This window comes from Mesocricetus auratus, unplaced genomic scaffold (genome assembly GCF_017639785.1).
Source record: "Mesocricetus auratus isolate SY011 unplaced genomic scaffold, BCM_Maur_2.0 Super-Scaffold_100024, whole genome shotgun sequence".
NCBI lineage: Eukaryota > Metazoa > Chordata > Mammalia > Rodentia > Cricetidae > Mesocricetus > Mesocricetus auratus.
Window position 1 is genome coordinate 25,115,851 of NW_024429205.1, and position 15,175 is coordinate 25,131,025.

The following is a 15,175-nucleotide window of genomic DNA, read 5'->3' on the forward strand; positions in this document are numbered from 1 at the left end:
GTGTGTGCGTGTGTGTGTGTGTGTTTGCACTTGCATGCTTGTGCTTCCTGTCTTGGGCCTGGGGCAGATCCAGATCTGAGATTGGAATATTCCCACTCAGCATGTAGTGCCCACAGCTGGCAAAAAGCTACCCATACACAGGCTTCCCTGTTGGTGCACTTGTTTATAACAGTTGCACGTTGCACAAGCAATGGTCATTCAACCAACTGGGTTGCTTTCCTGTCTCTTTCAAGAAAAGCATGCCTAGCTCATCCTGTCTGTGGAGTAACTATCAAATGTCATGGATGTGGTGACCTCGGCCTTGTTCACTTTCTCTGAGACACACACACACACACACACACACACACACACACACATATATATATATACATATTTTAGGTTATTTTCAAAAATAGGCCAACTCAAAATGTCTTCAGGACTGCCTTTTATTCCAGGGAAATCATTTTGTCTTAGGACTACCTTTTATTCCAGGGTAATAATTTTGTCTTAGAAATACTTGTCTTGTTGATTGTGGTATTTTTAAGTGGGTGGTTAGACTAACCAGCTTGTTTCACAGGACAATCATAGTCCACGCCAATTCACTCATATGCCTCTTGCTTCCTGAAGAATCTGACAATTTGGATTTGATGTGGGACATCTGGAATAAGAAACATTCTGATGATGATGATAAATGATAGTGATAAAAGTGATAGCTTACTTAGCACTCACATATGTCAGACATAATACTCAGTGTTGTACATGGATTTTACCCTTCAAGTTCATGACCATATGGATAGGTGCTATTATGTATTCCATGTAATGGATAAGAAAATTCATCTAACTGTGTGTGTGGAGTCCTTGACCAGAATTCATGCCCAGGCTTTTAGAGTGTCTCAGTTCCTGTTTTAACCACTATCACAAACTGCTTTTGGAAAGTATATAACACTTGTCAAAATTATTAAAATCATATAAAATCATAAAAGCCTAAGGACACCAACATCATGCTGCTACTCTAGCTGGCCTTCTCTGATGTGGTTTTGCTTTATGAGTTATGTATGCAGTTACGCAGAGCCTCAGTCAGAATGAGGCATGCCTGGACCCAGCAGGAAGGAAACACTGTCCATGGAGGCCTGCCAGGTCACCGGTGTCTACATCTTGCTGTTCTTAGGATTGCCATTTGCTTTGACTTTCTCTCATTGTACATAGGGCCCCTGTCCTGGGACATGTATGCTAACCTCTAGTGGGTTTTCCCATAGTAATTGCTCTACTCGGCATTATTGAACATTTGAAATATATCCTGTTTGGGGATATAAAGATAATACACACACACACTGAACTGAAACTGGTAGCAGTGGACCTGTGTAGCATCATGTTTGAAGTACAGAAAATGAATCATGAACCGAGGAGCCATGGTAGAAACAAAGTTGGAGGAAAGAAAAAAAATGATAGCACCACAAAGAGAGACAGAGACAGAGACAGAGACAGACAGAGAGAGACCACAGAGACAGACAGAGAGAGACACAGAGACAGAGACACACAGACAGACAGAGAGAGACACAGAGACAAAGAGAGACACAGAGACAGACAGAGGGAGACACAGAGACAGAGAGAGACACAGAGACAGACAGAGAGAGACACAGAGACAGAGAGAGACACAGAGATAGACAGAGGGAGACACAGAGACAGAGAGAGACACAGAGACAGACAGAGAGAGACACAGAGACAGAAGCCAGCATTCAAATATACCTGAGTTGTTCAGATGGTCAAAAGGGTCCTCTGCCAAGCCTAAATAGATGCTCAGGGATGGAAGACAACAAGATGCATCCTAAAGTAGGACCAGAGGGGACTTCTTATCTTGCCTGGATTAACGGCAGACAATGCTGCTGGAGGTTGGCAGAGTTATCCTAAAGTAGGACCAGAGGGGACTTCTTATCTTGCCTGGGGATAACGGCAGACAATGTTGCTGGAGGTTGGCAGAGTTATGTGACCAGATTTCTTTTAGAAACGATGACTCTGGAAGCCATTTGAATATTTTTCTTTGGCAAAGCAGAGGAGCTCCTTAGACACTCCACGTTTGTACACAAGACAAAGACGTGGGGTATGAGCTTAACCTGTGCAGCTGGGGGGTGAGTGTCAAGTAAGTCTTGTGGGACAGGATCAAGTTTTATAGGTAGTTCTAAGTAACTTCAGCCGCCTGCTTCAGGGTCACCCGATCTTCTATGGTTGACCAGGGGTCTCACCTGACTTTGATATTTGACAAGATGGAACCATAGTTCTAAGGGTATCCGTTCTACCTACTGGTCTTGATTAAAACTGCTAGCCCCTTCCCCACTTGGCTGATCTACCTGGAGCATTAGTGTCTGCAGAACCGATCTGTTTCAGCCTATGGTTATCTCTCAGATTGACCTTTCTCGGTTTGTCCCTTCTCGGTCCTCCTCAGGTTCTGTGGTTCCTTCCTTGTTGACTTCGCAGCTCATTTTACAGTTTCATGACTGCCCATCTCAGGCCAGTGAATACGTCCGTCTTTGTATCCCACTCAGTTCACAAATGTATTCTAACTGTTCAATAAACACAGAGCAAAGGAACCACGAAAGAACAAGTCAATGAAGGAACACTGAACAAGTAATTGTTGTGGGGAGACCTAAAAACTGACATGTACTCCCCAGGTGAGGGGACAGGGTGCAGTTAGGGAAAACCCAGGCAAATGGTAAAAACCATAAGCCTTGTACGTGGACCTGTGCAAGCTGCTTCAGATGTTTGTCAGTGTGGCTCCGGCATACAGGCTTCCTCCTACACGTCAGATTTTACAAATGCAATGGAGCTCATATATGGAAATGTGCTTATTCACTTGTGTGCTGTATCGGCTGTGCCCTAGTATTTGGCCTCCACGTTTTATAGCCATTCTTTTCCTCTGTAATCTCACGGTATCAAGGGAACTGTTTCTGAAGTGACTGGAAGCACCCCAGCTCTGGGGCTGAGCAGTCTGCACTCAGTTAACCTCGCTGTTTCACACCTCATTGCAGTGTGGCAAAGCGCTCCCTGGCCTTTCAAAGCAAGAGGACTGCTGTGGGACAGTGGGGACCTCCTGGGGCTTTAACAAATGCCAGAAATGCCCCAAGAAGCCATGTAAGTGACATGTCATCATTTCTTTACTGGTTAATGGAGCACGCCTCTTTCCTACCATGGCTCTTAATGATGAGTCCCTTAGACCTTCAAAGAAATCCCTGGCTGTATTCCAGAATGTAGTGCTACAACGTGTATTTCTAGAAACTTCCCAAGACAATTAAAACTTTCATGTCAGATCCTTTTTAAAATATGCATAGTTATCAGTCGCCTTCTACACTTTAATTTCTTATGTGTGGGAGACTGTGAAGAAATGATGAGCAGAATCAACTCCTCTGGCCTTGCGGAATAGGAGATGAATGAACAAGTATTTCAAACATTATATAAAAAAGTCAGTACAGTTATATTTATTAGGTTAGAGTCATCATTAACTGGAAATTTTGTGACTAGCCATGCAGTAGGTTATAGATCTCATTCTGCTACAGACCTTCCCTTCATGAAAAGCATCTTGGATCAGAACCTGACTGGTTATTCACTTGTGAAAAAGAAGTGTGTAATGATGGAGCCTAGCATTTTACCTCCCGTTTCCTGACACCAGTCTTCAGTGGCGGCAATACCAGCATGCTGAAATTTATCATTGGAGTGTTGTGTAGAAACTATTATTTGAGGAAATCCAGGTTTATACCATTCCATTCCCCTCTTCTCCACTACAGATTGTAGCTTTAGTTTTTGAATGCAGCTTTTAACTCCTGCTGATATTTCTAAAAGATTTTTATAATTGCTTCCGTTATCTTAAAAGGGACATTTCATTTGCTTCAACCAGGTGATTTTGATTTATTCATCTTAAGTAATGGTTGATTGGATTAATAGTTCCGGTTGTCTTTAACACCTTTTAAGATTTGTTTATTTTCTTCTGTGTGTATGAGGGGTTTGCTTGCATGCACATTTGTGTGCCCCACTTGGGCTTTGTACTCACCGAGTTCAGAAGAGGGTGTCAGATCTCCTGGAAGTGAGTTATGGATGGTGTGACCCACCATGCAGATGCTGGGGGCTGATTCCCTGTACCTCTGCCAGAGCAACAAGGGCTCTTAACTACTGAGCCATCTCTTACCCCCTCACCTGCCTTTTAAACCTCCTTGTTTAACCTAAAAAACTGCTGGTTCAGACTTTCTGCCTCTTTTATATTATTCTCCCAGCATAGTAATATGTTGTAAACACTATTTTTTTGGTCATTTGGACTCCTCATTTCACATACATTTAGGTTCTCTGAATACCTGAAGTTGACTTGATTACATTTGTTGACACTACTAATGTCTCTTAGAAGACTCATTTATAGAAATTCCTGCTGAAGTTTGTGAAACTTCATTAAAGAGGGAGAAAAAAATCACCCGAACTGCTGTAGTGAGGGAACAGATTTTCCAAGATGACTGAATAATGATTAGCAGTGCAGATTTCCAGGTAGCTGGTGGAATCATCACCCCCACCCCACCTGACTTGAAGATCTGTTACCTAAATTATTATAGTTATCCGAATGAAGGAATCTCTGGCATCTATTTGTAGTTATTTAAAGGACATGGTGTTTGGAGTTGGGGTGATATGAATTCAACTGCCACTGCTGTCATTTACTGTTAATCCTGATCAGCCAGTAACCAGGAATCTGCATCTAAATTATTGAAAACACATTGCCGTCTGTTTTGGGAGCCATGCACCCTTCATTGGCCATGTGAGCTTGTCTAATAATGTTGTGGGTGGTGGCATGCTTCCCACTGTTAGGTTTAAGGATGAGGATGAGAAGAGATCCTCCAACTTGGGTTTTGGTCTAAGTTTCTAATGCTTTTTCTTAATGATTTTTCCTTCTTCCTCCTTGTTGTCTTTCCCATTTGCTTGTTTCTTTGTGTCTTTTCTCCAAATCTTAGCTATTTCATATATATATATATATCTTATTTTACATATCAATACCAAATTCCTCTCCCTCCCATCCTCCCATGCCCCCCCACCGATCCCCCATCCCCTATCCACTCCCCAGGGAGGGTGATGCCTTCCATGAGGGATCATCAAAATCTGTCAAGTTATTTGGGGCAGAGCCTAGGCCCTCCCTCCCCTGTGTATCTGGGCTAAGAGAGTATCCCTCCCTGGGAAATGGGCTCCTGAAGTCTGTTAATGTACTAGGGATATATCCTGGTTCCACTGCCAGAGGCCCCATAGACTGCCCAGTGCTCCTAACTGACACCCATGTTCAGGGGTCCTGATTTGGTCTTATGTTGCTTCCCTAGCTGTCATACTGGGATCTATGAGTTCCCACTTGCTCAGTTCAGCTGTTTCTGTGGGTTTCCCCAGCCTGGTCTTGACCCCTTTGTTTGTCACTCCTCCCTCTCTACAACTGGATTCCAGGAGTTTGGCTCAGTGCTTGGCTGTGGATCTCTGCTTCTGCTTCCATCAGCTACTGGATGAAGGCTCTAGGATGGCATTTGAGGTAGTCATCATTCTCATTATAGGGGCAGGGCATTTAAGGTAACCTCTCCACTGTTGCTTAGATTCCTAGTTGGGGTCATCCTTGTGGATCTCTGTACAATTCCCTAGTGCCAGCTTTCTCTTTAAACATATAAGGACATATAAGAGATTGATGTGTCTCTTCTTGCTCTCCTCTATTCATCTCCCCACCCAATCTTTCTGATCCTTCATGTTCTCCTCCCCACTCCTCTTTTCCCCTCCTCTTTCTCCTACCTCCCTTCCCCCTCCCTCATTTTCCCCATTAGCTCAGGAGATCTTGTCCCTGTTCCCTTCACTGGGGGAATGTGTATGTCTATCTTATGGTCCTCCTTGTTTCCTGGCTTTATGGAGGTGTGGATTGCAGGCTGGTAATCCTTTTCTCTATGTCTAATATTCATATATGAGTGAGTACATACCATGTTTGTCTTTTTGTGACTGGGTTACCTCACTCAGGATGGTTTCTTCTAGTGCCATCCATTTGCCTGCATATTTCAAGATTCCACTGCTTTTTTTCCCACTGAGTAGTACTCCATTGTATAAATGTACCATATTTTCTGTATCTATTCTTTAGTTGAATATGCCTAAAAGTGGAATTGCTGGATCTTGAGGTAGACTGGTTCCCATTTTCTGGAGAAAACACCATACTGATTTCCAAAGTGGCTATAAAAGTTGGCACTCCCAACAGCAATGGAGAAGCATTCCCCTTTCTCCACATCCTCTCCAGCATAAACTGTCATTGGTGTTTTTTATTTTAGCCATTCTAATGGATGTAACATGGTATCTCGAAGTTGTTTTGATTTGCATTTTCCTGATGGCTAAGGATGTTGAGCAATTTAAGTGTCTTTCAGCCATTTTAGATTCCTCTGCTGAAAATTCTGTTTAGTTCTGTACCCCACTTTTTAATTGAATTATTTGATGTTTTGGTGACTAGCTTCTTGAGTTCTTTGAATAGTTTGGAAATCAGCCCTCTGTCAGATGCGGGGTTGGTGAAGATATTTTCCCATTCTGTGGGCTGCTGTTTTGTCTTGCTGGCTGTGTCTTTATTTCTATTTCTTCTATTTTCTAAATTCCAAAGGAGCCAAGAGTGACAGAGGTTAGTTAGGGGTTAGAGGTAAAGGTTCATATCATCTCTCCCCCTTTAATTCCTAAGGCCATTCCTGACCTCCAGTTGTTTGTATCTGGCATTGCATCATCTGGGAAAGAATTTGTTGCTTTATATGGTGGTGTTAGCTCCACAGTTCAGTCTTGATGGTGTTTCAGTTGAACGGGAAAGGACAAAGTTTCTCTTTTAACCAAGAGTTGGTGAAAGTAAGTTCATAGGTTGCTTCATTTGATACATGAATTGAAGAGAGTGCTTTGGTTTCAGGGCAGTGATGATGATGATTGAATCAAACACTAAGATCTTGGCATTTATTCTGCTTGTGCTGTCTCAAGTGACTCACCCCTGAGAAGCACAGTCAAAAAACTGTCCTTCCCTTGGTTGGTACTACTCTCTAAATCATATTCGTGTTGGAATAGAGAAGACTTCCCTTGGCTGCCATATACTCTTGTTTTGTTGTTGTTATTGTTGTTTTTTCAACTCAAAATAGTTTAAATTTCAACTTTCAAGTGGCTTATCTAATGAAGTTCTGTTTGGTGAATTTTTTTGCTATGAAAGCTTAATTTTAAATCTGTAGATGATTTCATTAACTAATCTGTCATCTATTAGTAATGTGCTTAGTGTGAACAAGTCTCTTGTCTTCATACAGTTTTAGGAGAAAATTAGCATGGAAAACTAAGCAGAGGAAGACTTTGAGAGATCACCTGCACTGGCTCTGAGACTCATAGAGACTGTTGAATATGATCATTTTGTCTTTGAAGGACTCACAGCTGAGGTCCTAGTTTCTGTAGGTACCCATGCCAGTATCTTCATTATATGGGGCAACACTGGACATGGGGCCAGGGATGAATAGAGCAACTTCCACAAGCCAGAATTTCCCCCCCTTTAACCCCCAGTTCTCTGAAATGAATCACTGTAGAGGAATGCATCTTATGATAGGAATACTTAATCACTAATTGGAAGATAATACAAAACAGTCTTATGATTCAGTTAACACAATAAAGATTTGCTGGCAACTTTCTAGGACTACAGCTATTGCAAAATGGGAAGTATACTGAAAACAAGCTTGAGGTGAAAGCAGTTGTAGAGTCGTTATTGGTATCGATAGCTTGTAAATGATAAGTCTGCTGGTGCTGTGAATGGCACCGCATCCAGCAGTTTCAGACCATCTGATTTTAAGCTACAATGTAATGAAGGATTTCTTCCCCCTCCCCCACTTACAGCCTATCATGGATATACTCAAATGATGGAGTGCCTGCAAGGATATAAGCGGGTTAACAACACATTTTGTCAAGGTAAGGCTTATTGAATTTACTGATGTGGTTTTGATGGGTGGCTTGGCATCGTAGAAGTGTGAGTTGTTCTGCTACATGATGCTCCTGGGTCCAGCATGTGACAGTTGCATGGTGGATAGCTGACTTCCTGCTCTTTCCATGTGGCTAAGGGCATACTGACATTTAATGTGTGGTTGGTAAAGTTGCCTCCTTACTCTTTAAAACTCCTTGATCTCTTACCGTTTATTAACTTGTGACAAAATCCTGCATGAGTGTGGGTGGCACTTAGCAGACCTTGGTTCCCATGGCAGTCATGTCATATGGATGCATGGGTACCCGTGCCTGTACCCACCTAGCAGAGTTTCTGCCCATCTGACCCATCATTCACAGCAGAGTTCCTCTTTCTCCTTCCATGAATGTCTTGTTCTCCATCTCAGATTTATGAAGGAACTAAATAGGACCATGAACCTCTGTCCCCCAGGCAGCCAGAAAAACTAGAGAGCCAAATGGGAGATGCCCTGAGTACTTTTGCTTCGTTTTCATAGCACAATAGGGGAGCTGTCTGTAGAGGGAATACTTCATAATTCACCTAGTCTTGGGCCTATGAGTGAGGAAAGTAAAGCCATGCTGAAAGGTATCCCCTGTGTGGCTGAGTAGAGCTGAATTTGACCAGTGCCTTCTTAGTACTTAATGCTATCAGTTGTGATCCAGTTACTTGGTGGGACCACTGCCAAGAGTTTTCAGACAGAGCTAGGATGTCTTCCTACTACTTAGTTCCCAAATTATTTCTTGATGTTGTGTCTTATGAATTGGCTTCCAAGTTGGTTTTCTGGATAGATTTTGATTGCCCCCAACTAAGAACCCAGCCTTTCTGAGTCATAGACTCGGAGCCTAGAGCTCATTACAGTTTAAAAAAATAGTATGAATGAAGAAAGGGTTTCTTTATTATTAATAAGAGAGTTATTATTAGTTTATCCAGGGAAAGTACTGATAGCTTAGGGAGAAAGCTAGGATTTTTTTTAGTGATTCTTGATAAGTTCTGTGTCTAAACATTAAGCCCAGTGTCCAGAATCTTATACAGTGGTGCACAAATAACTAATTTTCTTCTTTCTTTTTCTTTTTTCCTTTTTGAAATGTTAAGGAGAAGGCTGACTTCAAACTTGAATTTTCTTAATAATTAATTTTATTCTAGTAACTGCTTATTTTATCCAAGCCATTTCTCTGGTATGATGCATTAATTCAGCAATATCTCTTATCCCTTCAAATGTCTTTGTGAAGTAGGTGATGCAGATGAAGATGCTGATGTCCATCCAGGTTAGATAATTATTTGCTGTAGGCTAAGTATCAAACTAGGTGGACTGAAGTTGGTGATTTCTAAGACATACTGGGTCATACACAAAGATACTGTCTGAATTTTAAAAAAATAGACGTGAAACTTTGCAAGCCATTATTTTAAACGACTGGAGAATTCTTCTGGAGATGCTGATCAATTTTGTATTTTCAGATGCTGGTATGACTGGGTGATCATTAGCAAGTGTGGTCTGTACAGAGCACATCCTCTGATGGTTGGTTGGTAACAACAAATCCTGGCCCTTGATGGTCTCAGGAGGAGGTCTGCAGAGCAGCATTATGCTTTCTGGCAGAGAAGGTTTCTGGATTGCAGTATCACAGAACATTCATTCTATTTCACAGTGCCTCAAAGAAGGCACTGCTAAATTACGCTACAGAGAAGGTTGACTCACGAAACAGTATGATTTCATTCAGCATAATCTACTGTAATTGCTATTGAGAGCAAGGCCTAATTTCCCTCCCTTTGTGATATTATTAGTTGGCAAAATGAAAAAGAACTTTCTTGAATTACATACAGACACTTAGGTTTCCTAGAGCCTTGAAGCCTTTTGATTTTCTCGTCCCCAACAGAAATTCAAAAGGAGCCCATAAAGCATCTAATAACGTGTGCTTCCCACTCCGGTCTTTCAGTCTCCAGTCCTCTCTGTTTGCAAAGCACATTTAAAATTAAAGCGATTAATAACTAGAATTACATTATTTCCTTCATGTCCCGAAGCAGCTTTTACCAACGTGTACTGAATAACAAAGAAACCAACTGTGCACATGTTAACTTGAGAAGTTTTCACATCGTTGCACTTCAAGATTTCCCCCCTCTTTTCTCTAGTCATTCAGTAATTATCTTTTCAAGGGAATGATTTATTGCACATACACACATGCTGCTTGGAGGGCTGCCCCTCTCTCCCAGCACGATGGAATAGGTATGATCTGCTTCATCTACCACAGCTGTGTTTCCTGATGGATCCAGAGTGACATTCTTCATCTGACCTTGGTTATTTTGCTAATGGTTTTATATAGAATGCAAAAGACATGAAATAGTGCTCTCTAGAATTAGTAGTAAGAATGACTACTTTTTGATAGCATTATCAAATGCTAGACACTTCCTCTCTCCCAAGAGTGTCTTCACTCCCCATTGCCCTGTCAACAGATGAGAGTATTTGAAATGCAGAAATGCAGGGTATAGTGGGCTGTGGCTCAGATGGTAGTGTCCTTGCCTGGCATCTTGGAAGCCATGAGTTTGGTCCATAGCACCATTAAACTGGGCATGATGGCAGCATCTGTAATTCCAGCACTTAGGAGCTAGGGGTAGAAAGATGAGCAGTTCAAATCATTCTCCTCTCCATAATGAGTTGGAGGCCACTCTGGACTACATGAGACCCTGTTCCCAAACCAAGTTAGATGTACTTCTAAGTGCTAGGTAATTTTTAAAAGCAAACATCTCTTGGCATCCCTAAAATCACTTACCAGTGTCATGTCTTTACAGATAAAAAAAAAATCAACACAACTGTTTTCTATCTTAAAAATCACCTGCCCAAAATGGTACAGACTATGTCAAAATATGGAAATATAAGATACCTTACAGTTTTTATCACTGGTAGCATAAATGTTAGTTGTTCAAGGGTAATCTTGAAAACCTTCCCAGTGACTCACTGTTCCACAAATGTTAATTGATGGGGCATTCCTGCCATGTATAGAAGATGTGTCATGAGCTGTGGGTAAGATACTGTTCCTACACTCAGACAGCAGTTTGAGTCAACAGGATGTAATTTGCTTAATTCACTCTCTCAACTCACTGAGTTATGACTGACTCAGGATGAGCCTCTCAAAGGAGTTACGAAGGAGTTGCCTGTGGACCTTTCTTTTTGTTAGCATTTTATATATATATATTGCTTTAACAAAATAAATGAACAAAACTGATACACTCATGACAGTGATACTCATTGCTAAAACTTCCACTGAATGGCTCTTTATAGGTAAGATTTCCCTGAAGTGTAACTGTCACCAAATTGTATTTAGATTCAACAAAATAAATCGCACATTTTGAGGATGTTAAATGAGACTCACCTGGTGATTATACTATATATGAAGCAATTTCATCTACACCCTTTTAGGGCGTGTGTGATCCACGGTGGACTAGTGCAGGGATACAGTGAGTGTGTGATCCTCAGGTGGATTAGTGCACAGATACATAGGTAAAGTCACAAGATTGTCTAGCTCAACAAGTCACCATAAAGCAAACATACTTGTATAGTTATTTCCCAGGTCAACACACAGAATATATCTTGTGCCTTGGAACTACCCTGTTTCCCACCTGGAATTTCACTTTCTTCCTCTATTCCAGGTATAACCAGTATTCTAACTCTTACAACCACAGTCTAGTTTTGTGTCTTTAAAAATTTTTCAAAGCTGTTATATTTTATTTCTCGCCTCTTCCCCCTCCTTGTCATCGGCATCTTCCTCCCTCCCTTCTCCTCCTCTTCCCCCTCTTTCTCCTCCTTCATTGAGACAGGCTCCTCCTAGGTAGTTCATGCTGGCTCCAAAATCATTGTGGAGTCCAGGATACTCTTGAATATTCGATCCTCTGGCACCTGGGTGCTGGGACTATAGGCACGAGCCACGTGTATTCTCTCACTTGACAGCACACGGCCAATCCGCGTTTATTCTGACTGTTGCAGTGATGCTATGCATCGCTGTTGTTTTTCGGCACTCCCAGTGCCCCTCTGCCTTTGTTGCATTCTTCACTCACTTCTTGCAGCCTTGCTACTTACCTGTGTCCTCTTAGAAGGCAAGCAGTCTTCCTCTACCTAAGAGTGTGTGTGTGTGTGTGTGTGTGTGTTCATGTGGGTGTATAAGCATGTGAGTGTATATGTGTGCCGGCCCAGAGGCTGACATTAAACATCTTCAATTGCTTTCCACCAAATACTTTTTGAGACAGGGTCTCTCACTAAACCTGAAGCTTACCAATTCAGCTCTGCTAACTGGCCTGCCAGCCCTAAAGATCTGTCTGTGTCTGCCTCACCAGCACTGGAGATGTAGGCATGCTTAATTTTTTTATGTGGGTAATGAGGGTTGAACTCAGGTGTGCAACCAACACTTCACTGCCATTTGCCCATCTCGCTTGTTGTGGTTAGAGTTTCTACTACTGGGATGAGACACCATGACCAAAAGCAAGTTGGAGGAAAGGGTTTATTCAGCTTATGCTTCTATCCCACTGGTCATCACTGAAGGCAGTCAGGACAGGAGCTCAAGCAGGGCAGGATCCTGGAGGCAGGAGCTGATGCAGAGGCCGTGGAGGATGCTGCCTACTCCTCATGGCTTGCTCAGCCTGCTTTCTTTTAGAATCAAGGACCACCAACCCAGGGATTGTCCCATCCACAATGGGCTGGGCCCTCCCTCATCAATCACTAATAAGAAAATGGGGGGCTGGAGAGATGGCTCAGAGGTTAGGAGCACTGGCTGCTCATTCAGAGGTCCTGAGTTCAATACCCAGCAATTACATGGTGGCTCACAACCATCTGTGATGAGATCTGATACCCTCTTCTGGCCTGCAGGGATACATGCAGACAGAGCAGTGATATCTAAAAAAAAAAAAAAAAGAAGAAGAAGATACTAATTAAGAAAATGTCCTACAGGCTTGCCTACAGCCCAGTTTCACAGAGACCTTCTCAGTTGAGGTCCCCTCCCCTCAGATTGCTTTAGCTTGTGTGAAGTTGACATAAAGCTATCCAGCACACCACTGTGCCTTCTTAAGTAGCTAACTCACCCTTCTGAGCCTTTTTTCTCTGCTTTCACATGCAAGTCCTACTGCTGATAGAATTTGATGTTAGAATTTCTATCCATCAGGAAGGTTAAGCAGACACAACTGAGTCTCCAGAAAGCTTTATGTTTTCCCCACTGTATAAGGATCCCCAAGTGCCACCCACACCTTGTACCCAATGTTTGTTAGTGACCAGACACGCCTCATTTCCTTGGAAAAGGTGGTAAATTATTACTCACTTGGTTAAACACACACATTTTCTTGTAGGAAAATAGATGTGTAAATGTACATTTATTTCTCTTGAGTATGGGTAACACTATGCAACATGTCACACTTTGTTGGTCCTCTAGCGTGTTCAACCCTGGAAAGTGGCAGATTGCTTTGAAGCCAAAGGATATCTAACCTACAAGTGACTTGGAGATTATCTCTATTAGACCTTTTATGTTACAAGGATGAGAAATGGAGATTGGGGATTTTAGTGAGTTGCTCCATGTTACAAAATTTAGTGTCTTAGTTATACCAGAGACTGGGTCTTAATGGGATATTTCTACTATTAGATTTGCCAGTCTCTTACTCCTTTAAAAAGTGATCTGTGATGTAAAAAAAAATGATTTCATAAAATGGTGGTAGTAGTGGGGGTCTCTGCAAACACCAGGGCTGGCAGGCTTACAGTCCGTGTGAGGCAAGAAGGAAATCCAATGTAACATGGTGCAGTAGCTGGTGTTGGTTCAAACTTTGGGAGTCTGACACCAGGCAGTTTATATTTATGTACAACACAATTCAGAAAACAAGTTCCTGGTGTAACACAATCCCCTGTGCACAAGGAAGCATGATTACATCAACACACTTCTCAAGTATATGCCACCTCTTCCATATATGGGACAGACTTAGTAGACTTCCTCAGGGAGGCCTTACACTCTCTGAGGAGCAGATGGGAGGTGGTGGGAGGATGGGGGGAGTGGGATGAATGGAGGGAGGGGTAACTTCTTCCACAAAGATGGGCTGTATTGATAGGCTACATGTGTTATCTTGAGGGCCCGAGGGAGGATCTGATGTGGTCTTGGTCACACAGACAGAGCTGAGGTCATCTGCACCATTAACACTGCCAGTTGTGGTGAGCTCGGGGGAGGTGGGTATGGCTCTGCCCTAAAGATAGCACAGGGGATTTCTAGGTTTTAGTCTCCATTCCCAGCCTTCTGGGCAGAAAACAGGTTATACATCTTTTCTCTTGAAAAGACAAGCCTGCATGTTTAGCATTCCTGGTTCTTTAGAGCTATCTGTGAGCACAGGGACCTTTGTGCTCCCAACAATAGATTATTTAACATTGTTGTTTTTTTTTCTTCAGTGCTGGGTGTTAAACTAAAGGCATTGTATATACCAGGTCATCATTATGCTAATGAGTTGCATCCCCAACCCTTAGACGAGCATTCAGTCTTAGGTTAAGTTATGTGATGTGGCCAAGGGTCAACCACTTAGATGGTTTTGTATTCTAGATCTTCGCAGGTCAGAGCTATGCTGGTAGGCTGTAGAGGTAGAACTACCTCAAGTGTTTTCATTAAGGGGAGAAACATCTCTCCGCGAGCTATATGTAGCTTCACTAGTTCTGCTTTCTTGACACAACCATGTAAGCCTCTTCTGTCTGCTTCTGTGAACTCCTAGCCTGCCCTAACAAGCACTGAGACTAGAGATAGAAGTATGTGTGGGGGTGGCTGTAGGAGTGTATCTCCTTCTGTCTTTATTTCAGCCTTGTTTTTTGAGTCAAGTGGGTGGTGTTGTGTGTAGCAGTCCTGCTGTTCCTGTTGAGGACAGGACCTCATGGACTTCCAGAGACAATGGCAGCCTTCAGAGGAAAAACAAGGAATAAGTCCAATTTTGTTTACCTATTTTGTTTTTTAAACTGAGAATTAAAGTGGTTTTGGCTTAGTCTGAGTACATTAAAGAAATGTGGTTGACCCCATAAAATGCTAGAGTTCTGATCTCTATTGTATTTGGCAAGGGTCGGTTACTTATATTTTATAATCGAGTTAGAAGATTTTCTTCTTGAATGTGTGCGGTGTGGGAAGATGCTTTTCTTAAATAAGGAAAATAGCCTTAGGAATTGAAGTCTGGGTGGAATTATAATTCACAGTTTGCCAGTCACATTTCATGTGGTTGTTAAACTTTGGC

At 42.2% G+C, this 15,175-nt stretch overlaps 1 protein-coding gene across 13 annotated transcripts in view; it reads left to right on the plus strand.

Annotated features, from left to right (window-relative positions):
- Ltbp1 (latent transforming growth factor beta binding protein 1) overlaps positions 1 to 15,175 on the plus strand; it is a 375,435-nt gene that overhangs the window by 223,280 nt on the left and 136,980 nt on the right. For all 13 annotated transcript variants that reach the window (XM_021229273.2, XM_013116008.3, XM_040730932.1 and 10 more), the window contains 2 exons: positions 3,003 to 3,105; positions 7,855 to 7,926. In XM_021229273.2, coding sequence (XP_021084932.1) covers positions 3,003 to 3,105; positions 7,855 to 7,926 — 175 coding nt within the window. The remainder of the gene's footprint in view (positions 1 to 3,002; positions 3,106 to 7,854; positions 7,927 to 15,175) is intronic.